Source organism: Babylonia areolata, chromosome 26 (assembly GCF_041734735.1).
Source record: "Babylonia areolata isolate BAREFJ2019XMU chromosome 26, ASM4173473v1, whole genome shotgun sequence".
NCBI lineage: Eukaryota > Metazoa > Mollusca > Gastropoda > Neogastropoda > Buccinidae > Babylonia > Babylonia areolata.
This window is the reverse complement of record NC_134901.1, coordinates 30710096-30725929: the sequence shown is the minus strand read 5'-3', so window position 1 is coordinate 30725929 and position 15834 is coordinate 30710096. Positions and strand designations below refer to the sequence as shown.

At 42.2% G+C, this 15834-nt stretch overlaps 1 protein-coding gene across 2 annotated transcripts in view; it reads right to left on the bottom strand.

Moving 5' to 3' along the window:
* Positions 1–464: 464 nt before the first annotated feature.
* LOC143300170 (uncharacterized) overlaps positions 465–15834 on the bottom strand; it is a 48276-nt gene continuing 32906 nt past the window's right edge. For both annotated transcript variants that reach the window (XM_076613723.1, XM_076613724.1), the window contains exons 13-15: positions 13362–13474; positions 10953–11126; positions 465–4666 (exon numbers count right to left, since the gene is read on the bottom strand). In XM_076613723.1, the coding sequence (XP_076469838.1) occupies positions 3623–4666; positions 10953–11126; positions 13362–13474 (1331 nt within the window). In that variant the 3' untranslated portion in view covers positions 465–3622. The remainder of the gene's footprint in view (positions 4667–10952; positions 11127–13361; positions 13475–15834) is intronic.

The window sequence follows — 15834 nt, the reverse complement described above, 5'->3', positions numbered from 1 at the left end:
TGGCACATCACAACATGCATTGTATCTCAACTAAAACAAAGTATCACATGGCACATCACAACATGCATTGTATCTCAACTAAAACAAAGTATCACATGGCACGTCACAACATGCATTGTATCTCAACTGAAACAAAGTATCACATGGCACATCACAACATGCATTGTATCACAACAGAAACAAAGTATCACATGGCACATCACAACATGCATTGTATTACAACAGAAACAAAGTATCACATGGCACATCACAACATGCATTGTATTACAACAGAAACAAAGTATCACAATACTAAATAGTCACAAAGCCTCAGAAGGTCAATAGATCAGTTCCTTTTCACATATTTGATGGAAATGATGCACAGAGTAACAATTGGAAATGATTTTGTGGAAAACACCTCCCACACAGCCCCCCACCCCACAGACAACAATACCCCACTCCACCCCCTATCTCCATCCCTTACCCACACATCCCCAAAAATTACAGAAAAGAAATGCACATTGGAAATAAAATACCAACCTCTGGAAGACGGCATTTGAATGTATTGTAATTTATAGGCTGCAATGAGTGAGAGACAAGCAGATAAGTGGAATTAGGTGAAAGGGAAGATGAAGTGAAAACAGGAGAGAGGGAAAACATGAACAATGCAAGATAGATGGGAGGAGAGGCTGAAATAGACATGGATGATGTTAGATAAATGAGCATGCACAGTGTCAAGGAAAAGAGATCAAATGTTGGTGAGACAAATGGAGAAGTAGGCACAGGATGTTGGACGCATAGTACCTCAGAGAAAGTCACAGCTGGTAGATACTGTCTGCAGTGAGGCAGTAGTGTGCATCCCACAGTGAAGGTCATGGCTGGTAGATACTGTCTGCAGTGAGGCAGTTGTGTGCAAACCAAAGTGAAGGTCATAGCTGGTAGATACTGTCTACAGTGTGGGAGTAGTGTGCATCCTATAGTGAAGATCATGGCTGGTAGATACTGTCTACAGTGAGGCAGTAGTGTGCATCCCATAGTGAAGGTCATGGCTGGTAGATACTGTCTGCAATGAGGCAGTAGTGTGCATCCTATAGTGAAGGTCATGGCTGGTAGATACTGTCTGCGGTGTGGGAGTAGTGTGCATCCCATAGTGAAGGTCATGGCTGGTAGATACTGTCTACAGTGTGGGAGTAGTGTGCATCCTATAGTGAAGGTCATGGCTGGTAGATACTGTCTACAGTGTGGGAGTAGTGTGCGTCCTATAGTGAAGGTCATGGCTGGTAGATACTGTCTGCAATGAGGCAGTAGTGTGCATCCCATAGAGAAGGTCATGGCTGGTAGATACTGTCTGCAGAGTGGGAGTAGTGTGCATCCTATAGTGAAGGTCATGGCTGGTAGATACTGTCTACAGTGTGGGAGTAGTGTGCGTCCTATCGTGAAGGTCATGGCTGGTAGATACTGTCTACAGTGTGGGAGTAGTGTGCATCCCATAGTGGAGGTCATGACTGGTAGATACTGTCTGCAGTGTGGGAGTAGTGTGCATCCCATAGTGGAGGTCATGACTGGTAGATACTGTCTGCAGTGTGGGAGTAGTGTGCATCCTATAGTGAAGGTCATGGTTGGCAGATACTGTCTGCAGTGTGGGAGTAGTGTGCGTCCCATAGTGGAGGTCATGGCTGGTAGATACTGTCTGCAGTGTGGGAGTAGTCTGCATCCTATAGTGAAGGTCATGGCTGGTAGATACTGTCTACAGTGTGGGAGTAGTGTGCGTCCTATCGTGAAGGTCATGGCTGGTAGATACTGTCTACAGTGTGGGAGTAGTGTGCATCCTATTGTGAAGATCATGGCTGGTAGATACTGTCTACAGTGTGGGAGTAGTGTGCATCCTATAGTGAAGGTCATGGTTGGCAGATACTGTCTGCAGTGTGGGAGTAGTGTGCATCCTATAGTGAAGGTCATGGTTGGCAGATACTGTCTGCAGTGTGGGAGTAGTGTGCATCCCATAGTGGAGGTCATGGCTGGCAGATACTGTCTGCAGTGTGGGAGTAGTGTGCATCCCATAGTGGAGGTCATGGCTGGTAGATACTGTCTGCAGTGTGGGAGTTGTGTGCATCCCATAGTGGAGGTCATGGCTGGCAGATACTGTCTGCAGTGTGGGAGTAGTGTGCATCCCATAGTGAAGGTCATGGCTGGTAGATACTGTCTGCAGTGTGGGAGTAGTGTGCATCCCATAGTGGAGGTCATGGCTGGTAGATACTGTCTGCAATGAGGCAGTAGTGTGCATCCTATAGTGAAGGTCATGGCTGGTAGATACTGTCTGCAGTGTGGGAGTAGTGTGCATCCCATAGTGGAGGTCATGGCTGGTAGATAGTGTCTGCAGTGTGGGAGTAGTGTGCATCCCATAGAGGACGTCATGGCTGGTAGATACTGTCTGCAGTGTGGGAGTAGTGTGCATCCCATAGTGGAGGTCATGGCTGGTAGATACTGTCTACAGTGTGGGAGTAGTGCGCATCCCATACAGGACGTCATGGCTGGTAGATACTGTCTGCAGTGTGGGAGTAGTGTGCATCCTATAGTGTAGGTCATGGCTGGCAGATACTGTCTGCAGTGTGGGGGTAGTGTGCATCCCATAGTGAAGGTCATGGCTGGTAGATACTGTCTGCAGTGAGGCAGTAGTGTGTATCCTATAGTGAAGGTCATGGCTGGTAGATACTGTCTGCAGTGAGGCAGTAGTGTGCATCCCACAGTGAAGTTCATGGCTGGTAGATACTGTCTGCAGTGAGGCAGTAGTGTGCATCCCACAGTGAAGTTCATGGCTGGTAGATACTGTCTGCAGTGAGGCAGTAGCGTGCATCCCACAGGGAAGGTCATAGCTGGTAGTTATTGTCTGCAGTGAGGCAGTAGAGTCCATAAGTGTATAGCTGTTACAGTACTGCACAGAAACATAGTGATGTCTAGGAAGTGGAGACTCCTTGGGAAGTCGATAGGCTCCATGTTATGTTTTCCCCTTTATTCCTTCACTGAGCTGTGTCCTCACAAAGATTCCGCCAATGCAAGATGACTGCACACATTAAAATTAGGCTTCTTCGATGGGTTTTCTCTATCACATTCTGGTAAAAACAAAATATTTGCTGCATGTCTTGTACTTGTTAAACATGCTGCTTTGGGGGCTTTCATGTGCATGTGTGGTGGAAGAGTACAGACTGCAAACAGAAGTGGAACAGCATTTCTGAGGTTTTTTTGGTAAGCTTTCATTCTCAAGACTCCATGCTACAGTTTAGAGGCACCTACAGGTTTGAGTACTTGCTCCTGGAAGTCCACATTTATGGCGTACTTAGCACCCAAAAGAAAGAACATGATGCCACAAACCCATTAGTTTTGGTTAAGTGCTTGAAATATTGTTATTTGAAATCACTAAAACACTGTGGAGATTCACTAGAGTGCAAACTATTGTTTAGCCATCCTTCACAGTGATAATTCACTGTCACTGGGAAGAGCCATTCAGAATTGTTCACTAACACACACACACACATGCAGGCATGCACACACGTACAGTAACATATGCATTTATATTCCATGAGCCTGATTTGAGAAATGATGGTGGACACACAACACACACAAAACAAAACCCACCACCACCACCTCAAACGCTCCTCCTCTCACTGCAGGACTTTCTGCTGCGACTGTCATGTCTGTCGTCACGGCCCCGGGCATGGCTGTCATCTTGAGAGTAGCCATGTGCGTTCCACTGGGCGCTAACATGGCTCTGATCCTTCCAGCGCTCTCCACGGGGCTGGGCATGTTGATGGTGATGGGACCAGCCACTGTGACCACCCCCCTGCTGTTCCCTCCAGCGTGACCACTGGGCGTGGGCGTGGGCGTGGTATTGCAGGGCCTGGTAGTGCAGGGGGTTGTGCACCATGCCTTGATAGGTCAGGCCGCCCTGCATCTGGTTGTGGTAGGTGGTGAGGGCGCTGTGGGCCTGGTAGGGGTAGGTGAGGGCGTTGTGCGCCTGGTACTGGTAGTTGAGGGCGTTGTGCACCTGGCTTTGGTAGGTCAGGGCGTTGTGGGCCTGCAGCTGGTAGTTGAGAGCTTGCTGCTGGGCCTGCTGGTATTGCCAGGTGCTGGTGGCAGTCCTGTCCTGTCGGTACCGGTTGTTGTGGTGGTGGTGGTGCGGTGTCCACCCAGTGTTGTTGCCGTGGCCGTCTCTCCACCTGTCCCCATTGCCCTGATGACCCTGGTAGTGGCGCTGGTGGTTGCCGGAGCCATAGCGGTTGTTGTTGTTGCCGCGATTGTGGCCATGGTGGTGGTTGTTGTGGTGCCAGTCGCGGTGAGGGGCCCCGTGCTCTCTCCACCTGTCCCAGCCATGGCCCTGCTCAGTACGCCCGTGACTGCCGGGCCCGGAGTGCCTTCCCCTGTCGCCCTGCCCGTGAGGGGGGTGGTGGGTGCGGGAGTGCCAGCCACTGCTGCTGGTGCCTCGATCTCTGCCACCCCCGACCCTACTGCCATCCCCGCCACGCTCTCTGCTCCTGTCATTGTTGTTTGGGTGGGGCTGGCTGTGGTAGCTCCTCTGGCTGTCCCGCTTCCAGTCTCTCTTCTTCTCATGGTCCGTCTCCTCCTCCTCCTCTTCCTCCTTGTGGGAGTGGCCTCCCTTCCTCTCTCCCTCTGCTGAGTGACTTCCCACAGCCTGTATGAGGAAAAAACATTGGTGGCGTTGTTACTGTCAGACTGTTGCTTCAGGGTGGCATTGGTATTGGTGTAGAGGTGTACATATGGACAGGCAGACACACATACACATACATCCACACACACACACACACACACACACACGCACAAACATCTCTACGAACATGACAAAAACAAGAGGCTTGGGAGGACGACTGGACACTCTGGCACCAAAAGACGAAAGAAAATCTAGAAAAGAAAGATCTAAAATATCATCCTTGAAGAGAACTGTTGAGAAAACATCTACCGAAGCAGACAAAACAAAAGAAAACGTCAACAACGAAAACAGAACAACAGTAAGTGATATTCACTATCTCTGTGTCGCTGTAGAAAGTTTATGCAGAAAGATCGCTGATCTTGAAAAAGCGGTCGATAACCAAAATGAGATCATGTGCACTTTACAAAAATTTCAATACAAAAAAGACACCGTTGACAGTTCCACGCAGACAGACAGTTCCACGCAAACAAATGGTGCTAATTCAAACGACAAGACCTATGCTGACATAGTGAAAACTATAAAACCTGCTCTTGTCACTCCAGTCAAGGCCCCTGAACGTACTGCAAGAGTGCTCCAAACATATCACGAAAGAAAACTTCAAAAAGATAACAAAAAAGAAAGAAAGAAAGCAACAAAATAATGACGTCACCTGTCATCATGACGTCAAATTGCAGTCTTCAAAAAAACAGAACTCCAAAAGTCTATGAAGAAAATGGGGAAATAAATCAAGAACTTCCCGAAGTTGTTTTTGACTCACTTGTGTAAACAAAGTGAGTCTATGTTTTAACCCAGTGTTCGGTTGTCTGTGTGTCCGTGGTAAACTTTAACATTGACATTTTCTCTGCAAATACTTTGTCAGTTGACACCAAATTAGGCATAAAAATAGGAAAAATTCAGTTCTTTCCAGTCATCTTGTTTAAAACAATATTGCACCTCTGGGATGGGCACACACAAAAAATGAAGCCTAATTATATGCAAACTGCATTTACTGTAATATTTGTATTTTTTTGTATTCTCTAAACTTGGTACTTTGATCTGATATTCTGACCCAACAACAAGAGCAGTCATTATTATCATTTTTTGTTCAAACAGGAACTTCTTTTGCTAAGCATGGAAGTTTTATTTATTTTGCAAACGTTTTGGTGCAGATAGTAAAAAAGGGAAATTACTCTATAATTAATGCTAGGGGACTTAATTCGCTTTAAACTGATCTTTCTCATCTTAAACATTACATTTTGAAATTATACACAATACATAAAAAGCTTGGTTTTTTTTTTTCAGTGTATCACAAGTGAGTCTTGAAGGCCTTGCCTCTCTTGTTTTACATGACCAGGTTATGAGCGGGGGTGAACGGAAAGAGGCTTGGCCGTTCTTACGGTTTTCATGTAATCCAACGCAAAACTCGTACAAATGACGACCTAGAACGGACACTAAAATCGACTGTATTGTCTTCAAAGACTGAGAAATCTGTGGACGCTGTTGTGATCCACTGTGGGCTAAACGATATAAAAACATCTGACCCAAGAGACAGTAGCAAATTATTTGTCCAATCTATTAAAAAATTCTCTACTGAACACCCAAAAACAAAGATTGTCATCAGCAAGATCGCACCACTCAGAAACCCCGAAATGGAAGTAAAAAGAATTCTGTTTAATGCGCTCACCACCACAGAACTGTTTAATTACAAGAACGTGTCCTTTGTTGACCACAGTTACCTGAACACCAGGTCACTCAAAGATGGAATACATCCGACTGTCAGAGGAGCAAGTGTACTTGCAGGGAACGTGGGCAGACAAGTCCACCAGCTTTTCTGGGAGAAGCCCAAGAGACCCGGCAGACGTCATCCACCTGTCAACCATCGTTCATGGAGATTCCCTGCCTGCACTGTATATCCCCCTTTCACCAAGAAGCGTGCGTGGTTGAACCCATATAATGTTTTGAATGACTGGGGTTAGATCTCTTCACACTGGAGTTAGATCTCCTCAGAAATATGACAATTGCTTGTAGATTTGTCCACGATTTCAGCAAATTCAAGATCTGACTGTTTCTAATTGTGGATATTCCATTCTGATATCTTGAATACTATTTTCTCAAGTGTAATTTCAGACGTGTAAATTCCAACCCCTTTTAGGCATCAAAATTTAAGGTTTTGTAATTCCCCCCACACCCCCTTAAACATTAATTTTAGTACCAAACTTTCAAATCTTTTTTTTCTTTCTTCTTTTTTCTTTCTTGTTTCTCTCTTGCTAATCGTTCATCTGATAGAAAAGTAATAATTTGTACACTACGGTCTTTGATATAATCATATTGTATAAATAAAAACTATATTCCTGCTTGATAGAATAGATTGTTAATTGTGAAAAAGCAAAAGCGACTACAAATTAGGCTACTCCAGTGGAACTGCAGATCTATTCTATCTAATCTGGCCTATCTAAAACATTTTCTAGCATCAAATAAGTGTGACGTTTTAATTTTACAGTCACTTAATATCAGTGCATGTAAGCTTCCCAAACTTCCCAATTATTATTTTCCACCAGTATATGAAACTCGGAACGAGGGCAAAAAGATAAGTACTGCTATTTATATACTTAGAGAATTACAGTATAATCTTTGTGAGTCACCTATCTCAAAATGTATTGCAAGCTTTGAAATACACTCTTCTGTTTATCTTCCGAAAGGCCCAAACGACCGAAATACTGAGTGGCTTAGAACAGTACAAGAACAACAGCCTGGCAAATGGGTAATAGCGGGAGATTTAAATGTCCACTCTCCATTCTGGGAAAAGAACTGTAGAAATCGCTTAATCGAAAATATTGTTGACAGCCCCTTTTATCTTTTGAATGATGGTAGTGTTACTAGAATTCCTGATGTTTCTAAACACAGACCAACAGCAATTGACCCAACACTTATATCCCCAGAGCTAGCTCCATCATGTACCTGGGAAACACATACAGACACTTTGGGAAGCGACCATGTGCCTATCATCATTACAATAGCTGATGATGATTATAGGCCTGATAATGATAACGTTGACATTGTACCAAAATATAACTATAAGAATGCAAATTGGGATTTATTTCAAAACATTCTTTCCTCTCACGATTTTGAAAAAATTGACAATCAAAGCATAGATGTAATGTATTCAAATTTTACAGAAGTTGTTCTATCAGCAGCTGATATGTTGATTCCAAAGTAAAGGGTGTGAAGTCGGGTGACCGTTCAGGCAATGCCTGGTGGAATGATGCATGTGAAAAGGCTGTTAATTACAAGAAAGAAACATTTAAGAACTACCTCGCGGACAGTGAGCCCAAAAAGCACAATGAAATGAAGAAAGCAAACACTCAGAGTAATATGACAGTAGCCCAAGCTAAAAAAGATTATTGGTCAATGTTTTGTTCACAAGAAATTTCAGATCATAAAGACTTACATAAAGTTTGGACAAAAATGAAAGAAATGAAAAATGGAATCAAGTCATAAAGTTGCCCAATATCAAACGACTCACAAAACAAATTTCTATCAGATAAGGAAAAGGCAGAAATCTTTGTTGAAATGTTTGTGCAAAATAGTAAAAACGAAGGTTTATCACAGGAGTGTAAGACACACAGAGACACAGAAGAAAACAGTCCTTTATACAGTGATCCGACTCCGCAAAATGACTTGTGGTTTAATTCTCCTATTACATATGAAGAGCTACAAACCGCAAAATGCTTCCCTTAGCGATAAAAAAAAGAGTTCCGTTGGCATCGATGCAATATCAAATGAGATGATAAAAAACATTCCAGAAAAATGTATCATTTTCCTTCACAAAATATATCAGAAATGCTGGATATCTGGAAGTGTACCACAGATATGGAAAGGATCGATAGTGGTACCAGTTCTAAAAGCAGGAAAACCTAAACGTAATAAAAATAGCTATAGGCCTACTGCTTTGACCTCGCATGTCAGTAAAACTAATGGAAAAAATAGTCCTGCTGAGAATAATAACTTACTGGGAAAAATCCAATATCATTCCAGTGAACCAGGCAGGCTTTAGAAAAGGAAGATCAACAGTTGAACACCCAGTAAAAATTACAACTTAAATAAAACGTCAGTTTGCCGCAGAAAAGTGTCTTGGCAACGGTTTTTTTTATGTTAAAAAAAAGTCAACCCCACAAAGAGCACAGAATTACATACGGCGTTTGTATCAATCTGATCTTGACAACCTTGGTAACTATATGTTTCAAAATGGTCTAGCCTTGTCGACAGAAAAAACATGTATGATGTTGTTTAATTCAGGTGGTAGCCCATCTACCATGCCAATTTTTTAAATTACTTGGTGACGTCATTGATTATAAACAGGTGGTGAAGTTTTTAGGTGTTTATCTTACTTCAAAACTGACATGGCACATTCTCTTTGATTACATCTTAACAAAGGCAAGGAAAAGTATCAATCTAATGAAAATTCTAAGCCGCTTACCTTGAGGAATGGATACAAAAACATTGATCCATCTTTCCATGGCTCTTGTAATATCTAAGTTAACAAGAAATACTTTTCAGTGCACCTAAATATCTGTTACAAAAGATTCAAAGTGTAGACTGTAAGGCTATCAAAACTGCCCTCGGAGTGCCCTTTCATGCATCCAACCAGTAAACATACAAAACAGCTGGAATTCTTCCTTTAAATGAACATCGTGAGTTAGCAACAGCAAAATTCGCTGTAAGATACACTTCTATGACAGAAAATTTCATTGCTGATGAACTGACAGTAAGATCTGACATTGATTTTCCAAAAAGAGCTAAAGCTATTTCATCACAAGAAACAGCTGGAACTTACGTTTCAAATCTGTTAAAAGAATCTGGTGTTAACATGAACGAGTTAGCTATAAAACCATCTTATACTCCTATTCCTTTTTGGGAAATGTTGAAAGCAGATTTTGATATCAACTATTCTGAAACAAAAAAGGAAGAAAACATCAATATCATGACGAGTACTGCCAGAATACACATAGCAGAAAAATACCAGAATCATCTCCATATATTTACAGATGGATCCGTTCTTGATGACAAAAATGCTGGCGCGGCTTTTACTATTCCCGCTTTTAAAGTTGAAAAACCTTACTTTATTGGAAAGAATCTTTCCATTTTTACGGCTGAACTTGTTGCTATTATACAAGCATTGAGCTACTTGGCGAGCCATCAAATTATTTTCTTGAAAATAGCATTCTTTGTTGGTTCCAAATCAGTACTTTATGCTCTAGAATCATTTAGCTTTGAAACAAGATCTGACTTAGTTATTGAGGCAAATCATTTGGTAACATTGTTTGAGGATTAAAGGTACTGATGTCAGTTTCTGTTGGGTGCCTTCTCATGTGAGCATTTATGGCAATGAAACTGCTGATAAAGCAGCTAAAAGAGGAGCGCAAGATTCAGAAAAAATCGACAAAAATACTTGTCCGACTTTCCGTGAAAGAAGCATACACTATGTTAGAAAGCATGGGGTTGATTTAACAAACGATGGAAGACAGAGTTTTCAAAGCAGAAAGGGACATTATTCCCCGAACATATTATTAAAGAAAAAATACTGAATTCTTCAGCTTGCTATACAAGATTAATAACCTCTACTTTCTTCCGTATAAAACTTGACGTGCTGAAGACAAAATATAGTAAAAATGTTATGTGCATTTGTGGTAAGCAGTTCGGCTTGCATCACAGATTGTTTCAATGTCAGCAGTTACGTATCTTCTTGCCCAAGTATTTCACAGAGAGTAACTTTTCTGCAGATAATTTGGGGAAGTTATTTCTAACGAGGTTCTTTTAGTAGAACTTTCAAAGGCATTAGTTCATAGCCCTATTTCTACATTCCTTTAATGTACTTCATAATCATATTAATGGTTTTAGTTATTATCATCATTATTGAATTGTTACTGTTAAAGCTAATTTCATTTTAGTTATGCATTTCATAGTAGTTTTCTACCTTTTCTGTTTATTCTGACTTCTCTTTCCCCTCTCCCTACCCCTCCCCACCCCATTTTTTTTTCTTTCTTTTCTTTTTTTTTAATCGTCTAACATCACTAATTGTGAAAAGACACTAAACTAAAGAACGAACATGCACAAACGCATGCATGTATCAGTGCACACACAGGAAAGCATCAGTGAGTTGTAGTCTCTTTTCATGACCTTCATGGCCTGTCTTTCACCCTCACAGCAACAATATATCACTGACAAGTTTCTTCTGACAGAACAACAAGCCTTGTGTGCACCCCACACCAACCTGAGAATGAGATTCCGCCATCTTGGTCATCTGCTCTGCTGCCTCCTCTGCTTCTCTCTTCCTCCTTTCCACTTCTTTCTTCCTCTTCTCCGCCTCCCTCTCTTTCCTCTCTGCCTCTCTCTTTCTCTTCTCCGCCTCTCTCTCTGCCTGTCTGACTCGCTCTCGCTCCTCAGCCTGAAAGCAGCAGGGGTGAGGTCAGCAGGTGTGATGATGACACATCAACGCTGACATGGAGACAGAGGGTCAAGAGAGATAGAGGGAAGAGGTGACAGTAAGGGGTGTGGGAGTGGGTGTGTAAAAGAATGAGAGAGAGGGAGGGAGCTATAAGCATGTCTAACAAACACAAGGCATGAATAAGGTATGTATAAGTATGAAAAATACTAAAGATACTTGGCGGGGAAGGGGAAGAGAGAATGAGAGAGAGGTTGGTAGGGAGGGGGTGGGTGGGCGCGGGGGGGTATGAAGCATTTGACAATACACAAATCATACATAAGGAATGTAGGAGAATGAAAAAGAAACTAAAGATTCAAACCTGCAGGAAACAGTATTCTTTGACACGGGGTAAAAACACTTAAGAACAGCCGCACACACCTCTCCAATTTCACCACTCTCTCCCTCTCTCATACAAACACATACACACAGTCGGGCACATGCGTAAAGACAGCGTAGGCAGTGAGGGAGAAATGTGTGAAGGAAGAGAGGGAGAAACGTGAAGAAAGTTTGAGAGAAGTGTGTGTAGGAACTGAGGGAGAAATGTGTGTAAGAAATGAAAGAGAAATGTGTGTAGGAAGTGAGGGAGAAATGTGTGTAGAAAGTGAGAGAGAAATGTACAGGAAGTAAGGCAGAAATGTGTAGGAAGTGAGGGAGAATTGTGTGCAGAAAGTGAGGGGGAAATGTGTGCAGGAAATGAGGGAGAAATGTGTGCAGAAGTGAGGGAGAATATGTGTGCAGGAAGTGAGGGAGAAATGTGTGCAGGAAGTGAGGTAGAATATGTGTGCAGGAAGTGAGGGAGAATATGTGTGCAGGAAGTGAGGGAGAAATGTGTGCAGGAAGAGTGGGAGAATATGTGTGCAGGAAGTGAGGGAGAAATGTGTGTAGGAAGAGAGGGAGAATATGTGTGCAGGAAATGAGGGAGAAATGTGTGTAGGAAGTGAGGGAGAAATGAGTGGAGGAAGTGAGGGAAAATATGTGTGCAGGAAAAGAGAAAGAATATGTGTGCAGGAAGTGAGGGAGAAATATGTAGGAAGTGAGGGAGAATATGTGTTACAGGAAGTGAGGGAGAAATGTGTGGAGAAGGTGATGGAGAAATGTGTAGGAAGTGTGGGAGAAATGTGTGCAGGAAGTGAGGAAGAAATGTGTAGGAAGTGAGGGAGAAATGTATGAAGGAAGTGTGGGAGAAATGTGTGCAGGAAGTGAGGGAGAAATGAGTAGGAAGTGAGGGAGAATGTGTGCAGGAAGTAAGGGAAAAGGAAGTGAGGGAGAAATGTGTGCAGAAAGTGAGGGAGAAATGAGTAGGAAGTGAGGGAGAATATGTGCAGGAAGTAAGGGAGAAGGAAGTGAGGGAGAAATGTGTGCAGGATGTGAGGGAGAAATGTGTAGGAAGTGAGGGAGAAATGTGTGTAGGAAGTGAGGGAGAAATGTGCAGGAAGTGAGGGAGAAATGTGTGAAGGAGGGAGAAATGTGTAGGAAGTAAGGGAGAAATGTGTGCAGGAAGTGAGGGAGAAATGTGTGAAGGAAGTGAGGGAGAAATGTGTGCAGGAAGTGAGGAAGAAATGAAGTGAGGGAGAAATGTGTGCAGGAAGTGAGGGAGAAATGTGCAGGAAGTGAGGGAGAAATGTGTGCAGGAAGTGAGGGAGAAATGTGCAGGAAGTGAGGGAGAAATGTGTGAAGGAGGGAGAAATGTGTGAAGGAAGTGAGGGAGAAATGTGTGAAGGAGGGAGAAATGTGTGAAGGAAGTGAGGGAGAAATGTGTGAAGGAGGGAGAAATGTGTGAAGGAAGTGAGGGAGAAATGTGTGCAGGAAGTGAGGGAGAAATGTGTGAAGGAAGTGAGGGAGAAATGTGTTAAGGAAGTGAGGGAGAAATGTGTGAAGGAAGTGAGGGAGAAATGTGTGCAGGAAGTGAGGGAGAAATGTGTGAAGGAGGGAGAAATGTGTGAAGGAAGTGAGGGAGAAATGTGTGAAGGAGGGAGAAATGTGTGAAGGAAGTGAGGGAGAAATGTGTGAAGGAGGGAGAAATGTGTGAAGGAAGTGAGGGAGAAATGTGTGCAGGAAGTGAGGGAGAAATGTGTGAAGGAGGGAGAAATGTGTGAAGGAAGTGAGGAAGAAATGAGTGAAAGAAGTAAGGAATTGTGGGAGAAATGTGTAGGAAGTGAGGGAGAAATGAGTGAAGGAAGTGAGGGAGCGCTGTACCTGCTGTTCTGGGAGGGGCAGCCAGAAGATGCACGGGGTGGCCTTGGTCTTACGGTACAGTTCATCAAACAGGTTGGACGATGTTTCTTTGCCTTTCCTGGCCTTGGTTGGGGCTGTACACAAACCCTCTCAGGTCAGACGTGAAACAGGAAATGAGCAAAGTATGTGGCTAACATGACAGAAAACACGTTTTGCTGCTCCTTTCTGGCACTCCGGAGAAATGTTTATTGTGGATTGTTCATACCAGAAAACATAAAGCAAATAACTGTATGCTTACTCACCAACTGTTAATGAGGTGCACATCTTTTGACAATAAAAACATAAGTTGTTCGTCTTTTCTTGTACTGTAGAGGAAACGACTGGTTTGTTTTTTTGGTGTGTTTTTTTTATAAACTTCTATTTGGTTTCTATTTCATGTCAGAAAATAGAAAAGAAATACAGGTACACTCCTCGTGAATGAAAAACAAGGACATGCCCATTTAACGCTGTTTACTTGTTTAACTGCTCGGCATTTACACCTAAGTATATTGTGGTCTGGTTGTGATACTGCTGATGACTATGTTGTTTTATGTCACGTTCTTGTGTCAAGTAAGTATTGTCAGTCTTACAAGGAGCTAAGAGCTAGGAACAAAGAAAGACTGCAGAGAGAGAGGGAGGAAAGAGGGGTGGGTGGTACAGGGACAAGCAAACAAACAGATGTACACTGTGAAAGTATCTGCAACAAAGTCTCTCTTCTGGAGCTCTCATACAACTTCATTAAATCTGTAACCAGCATCAACTACCCCCTCCCCCTCTCCGTTCCACCCACTGCCATTTTACCTACCCTCCTCCTCCCATCCTGCACACCCTCCTCACCTCCCCCACCCCTCCCTTTTCTCACTCTCTGGAAGGAATTCTGTCTTGCGTCCTGTCACACTACTAAAAATGAAAGCATTCATGTTCACATTTCAATAATACCATCATTTAAACAAGAGAGGCAAGGCCTTCAAGACTCACTTGTGATACACTTTAAAAAAAAATCTAATCGTTAAAATGTGTTCTGTATTTGTTATTATAACTCTTCGGGTTAAAAAAAAAAAAAAAAAAAAGGAAAAAAAAGAAGTCCTAACCAGATTTGAACCCCGCGTGTTCGGGTGAGAAGAAACTGTCTTACCCATTACACTATCGTGGCTCCTTAACTGCACGTTCTAAAATTTAATATTTGAACATACTTTTTTAAAGGGCGATAAATCAATTGCGGTATTAGCAGTGAGAACGCTGTTTAAATCATATTTTTCTGGTGTATCTTGGGCATTCAAAAAATCTTTAGGGCAATAAAAAATTCTTTTTAAGTCCGCGGTAAAGGAGACGTGGCTATCACCTGCAACATTTAGCCGTTTTCTCTAGATCTAGATAGATGTACAAGTTTAGTTACACCCACCGGGAATGTAGTATGACACGGTTGATTCAGTTTCTCTTTTATGTTCATTCTAGTTTTATAGTTTTAAAGTTGATATGAAAATTTAGTATTTTGTTAAACAAATAACATGTAGAGCCAAGTACAAATACTTCTAAACGTCGTATGAAGTGAAAAGGACTTCATTTTGAGAAAAGTCAAGACTGGAAATTTTTTTGTTTCATCGTGATCAATTCAAGGGTGTTAACTCGCATGGTTTACAAGTTTTAACTGTGAATTCCAACTGATTCTGTGGATATTTTTATGGCAGTTTGGGGCATAATCCAGTAGGTGATGAGGCGTTCACAAATCTTTCTCTGAATAAATATTTAACGGTCTCCTTCTCCAACTTTCCATCACATGTTATCATGTATTGTCCACTGAATATAGGATTGAACGGGCAGGTCAACAACTTGAAACAAAATGGCGTCGTTTGCGTTCGCGAAGAATATGAGCACGCGCTTTGAATGTGTATAAATATGTGTACGCAATTGATTTTTGTCCATGACCTTCAGGGCTCAGCCAATAGATCTGTAAAGTCCACTGGTATTGATTTTAGTATTTTCCGAAAAAGACCACTTGGGCGAATGAACATAGTGAAAGCCCATACACTGAGAGTAAAACACACAAGCTTTTTATGTATTGAGTATAATTTCAAAATGTAATGCTTAAGATGAGAAAGATCAGTTTAAAGCAAATTAAGTCCCCTGGCATTAATTACAGAGTAATTTCCCTTTTTTACTATCTGCACCAAAACGTTTGCAAAATAAATAAAACTTCCATGCTTAGCAAAAGAAGTTCCTGTTTGAACAAAAAATGATAATAATGACTGCTCTTGTTGTTGTGTCAAATACCAGATCAAAGTGCCAAGTTTAGAGAATACAAAAAATATAAATATAACAGTAAATGCAGTTTGCGTATAATTTGGCGTCTTTTTTAATTTTTTTGTGCCCATCCCAGAGGTGCAATATTGTTTTAAACAAGATGACTGGAAAACTGAATTTTTCCTATTTTTATACCTAATTTGGTGTCAACTGA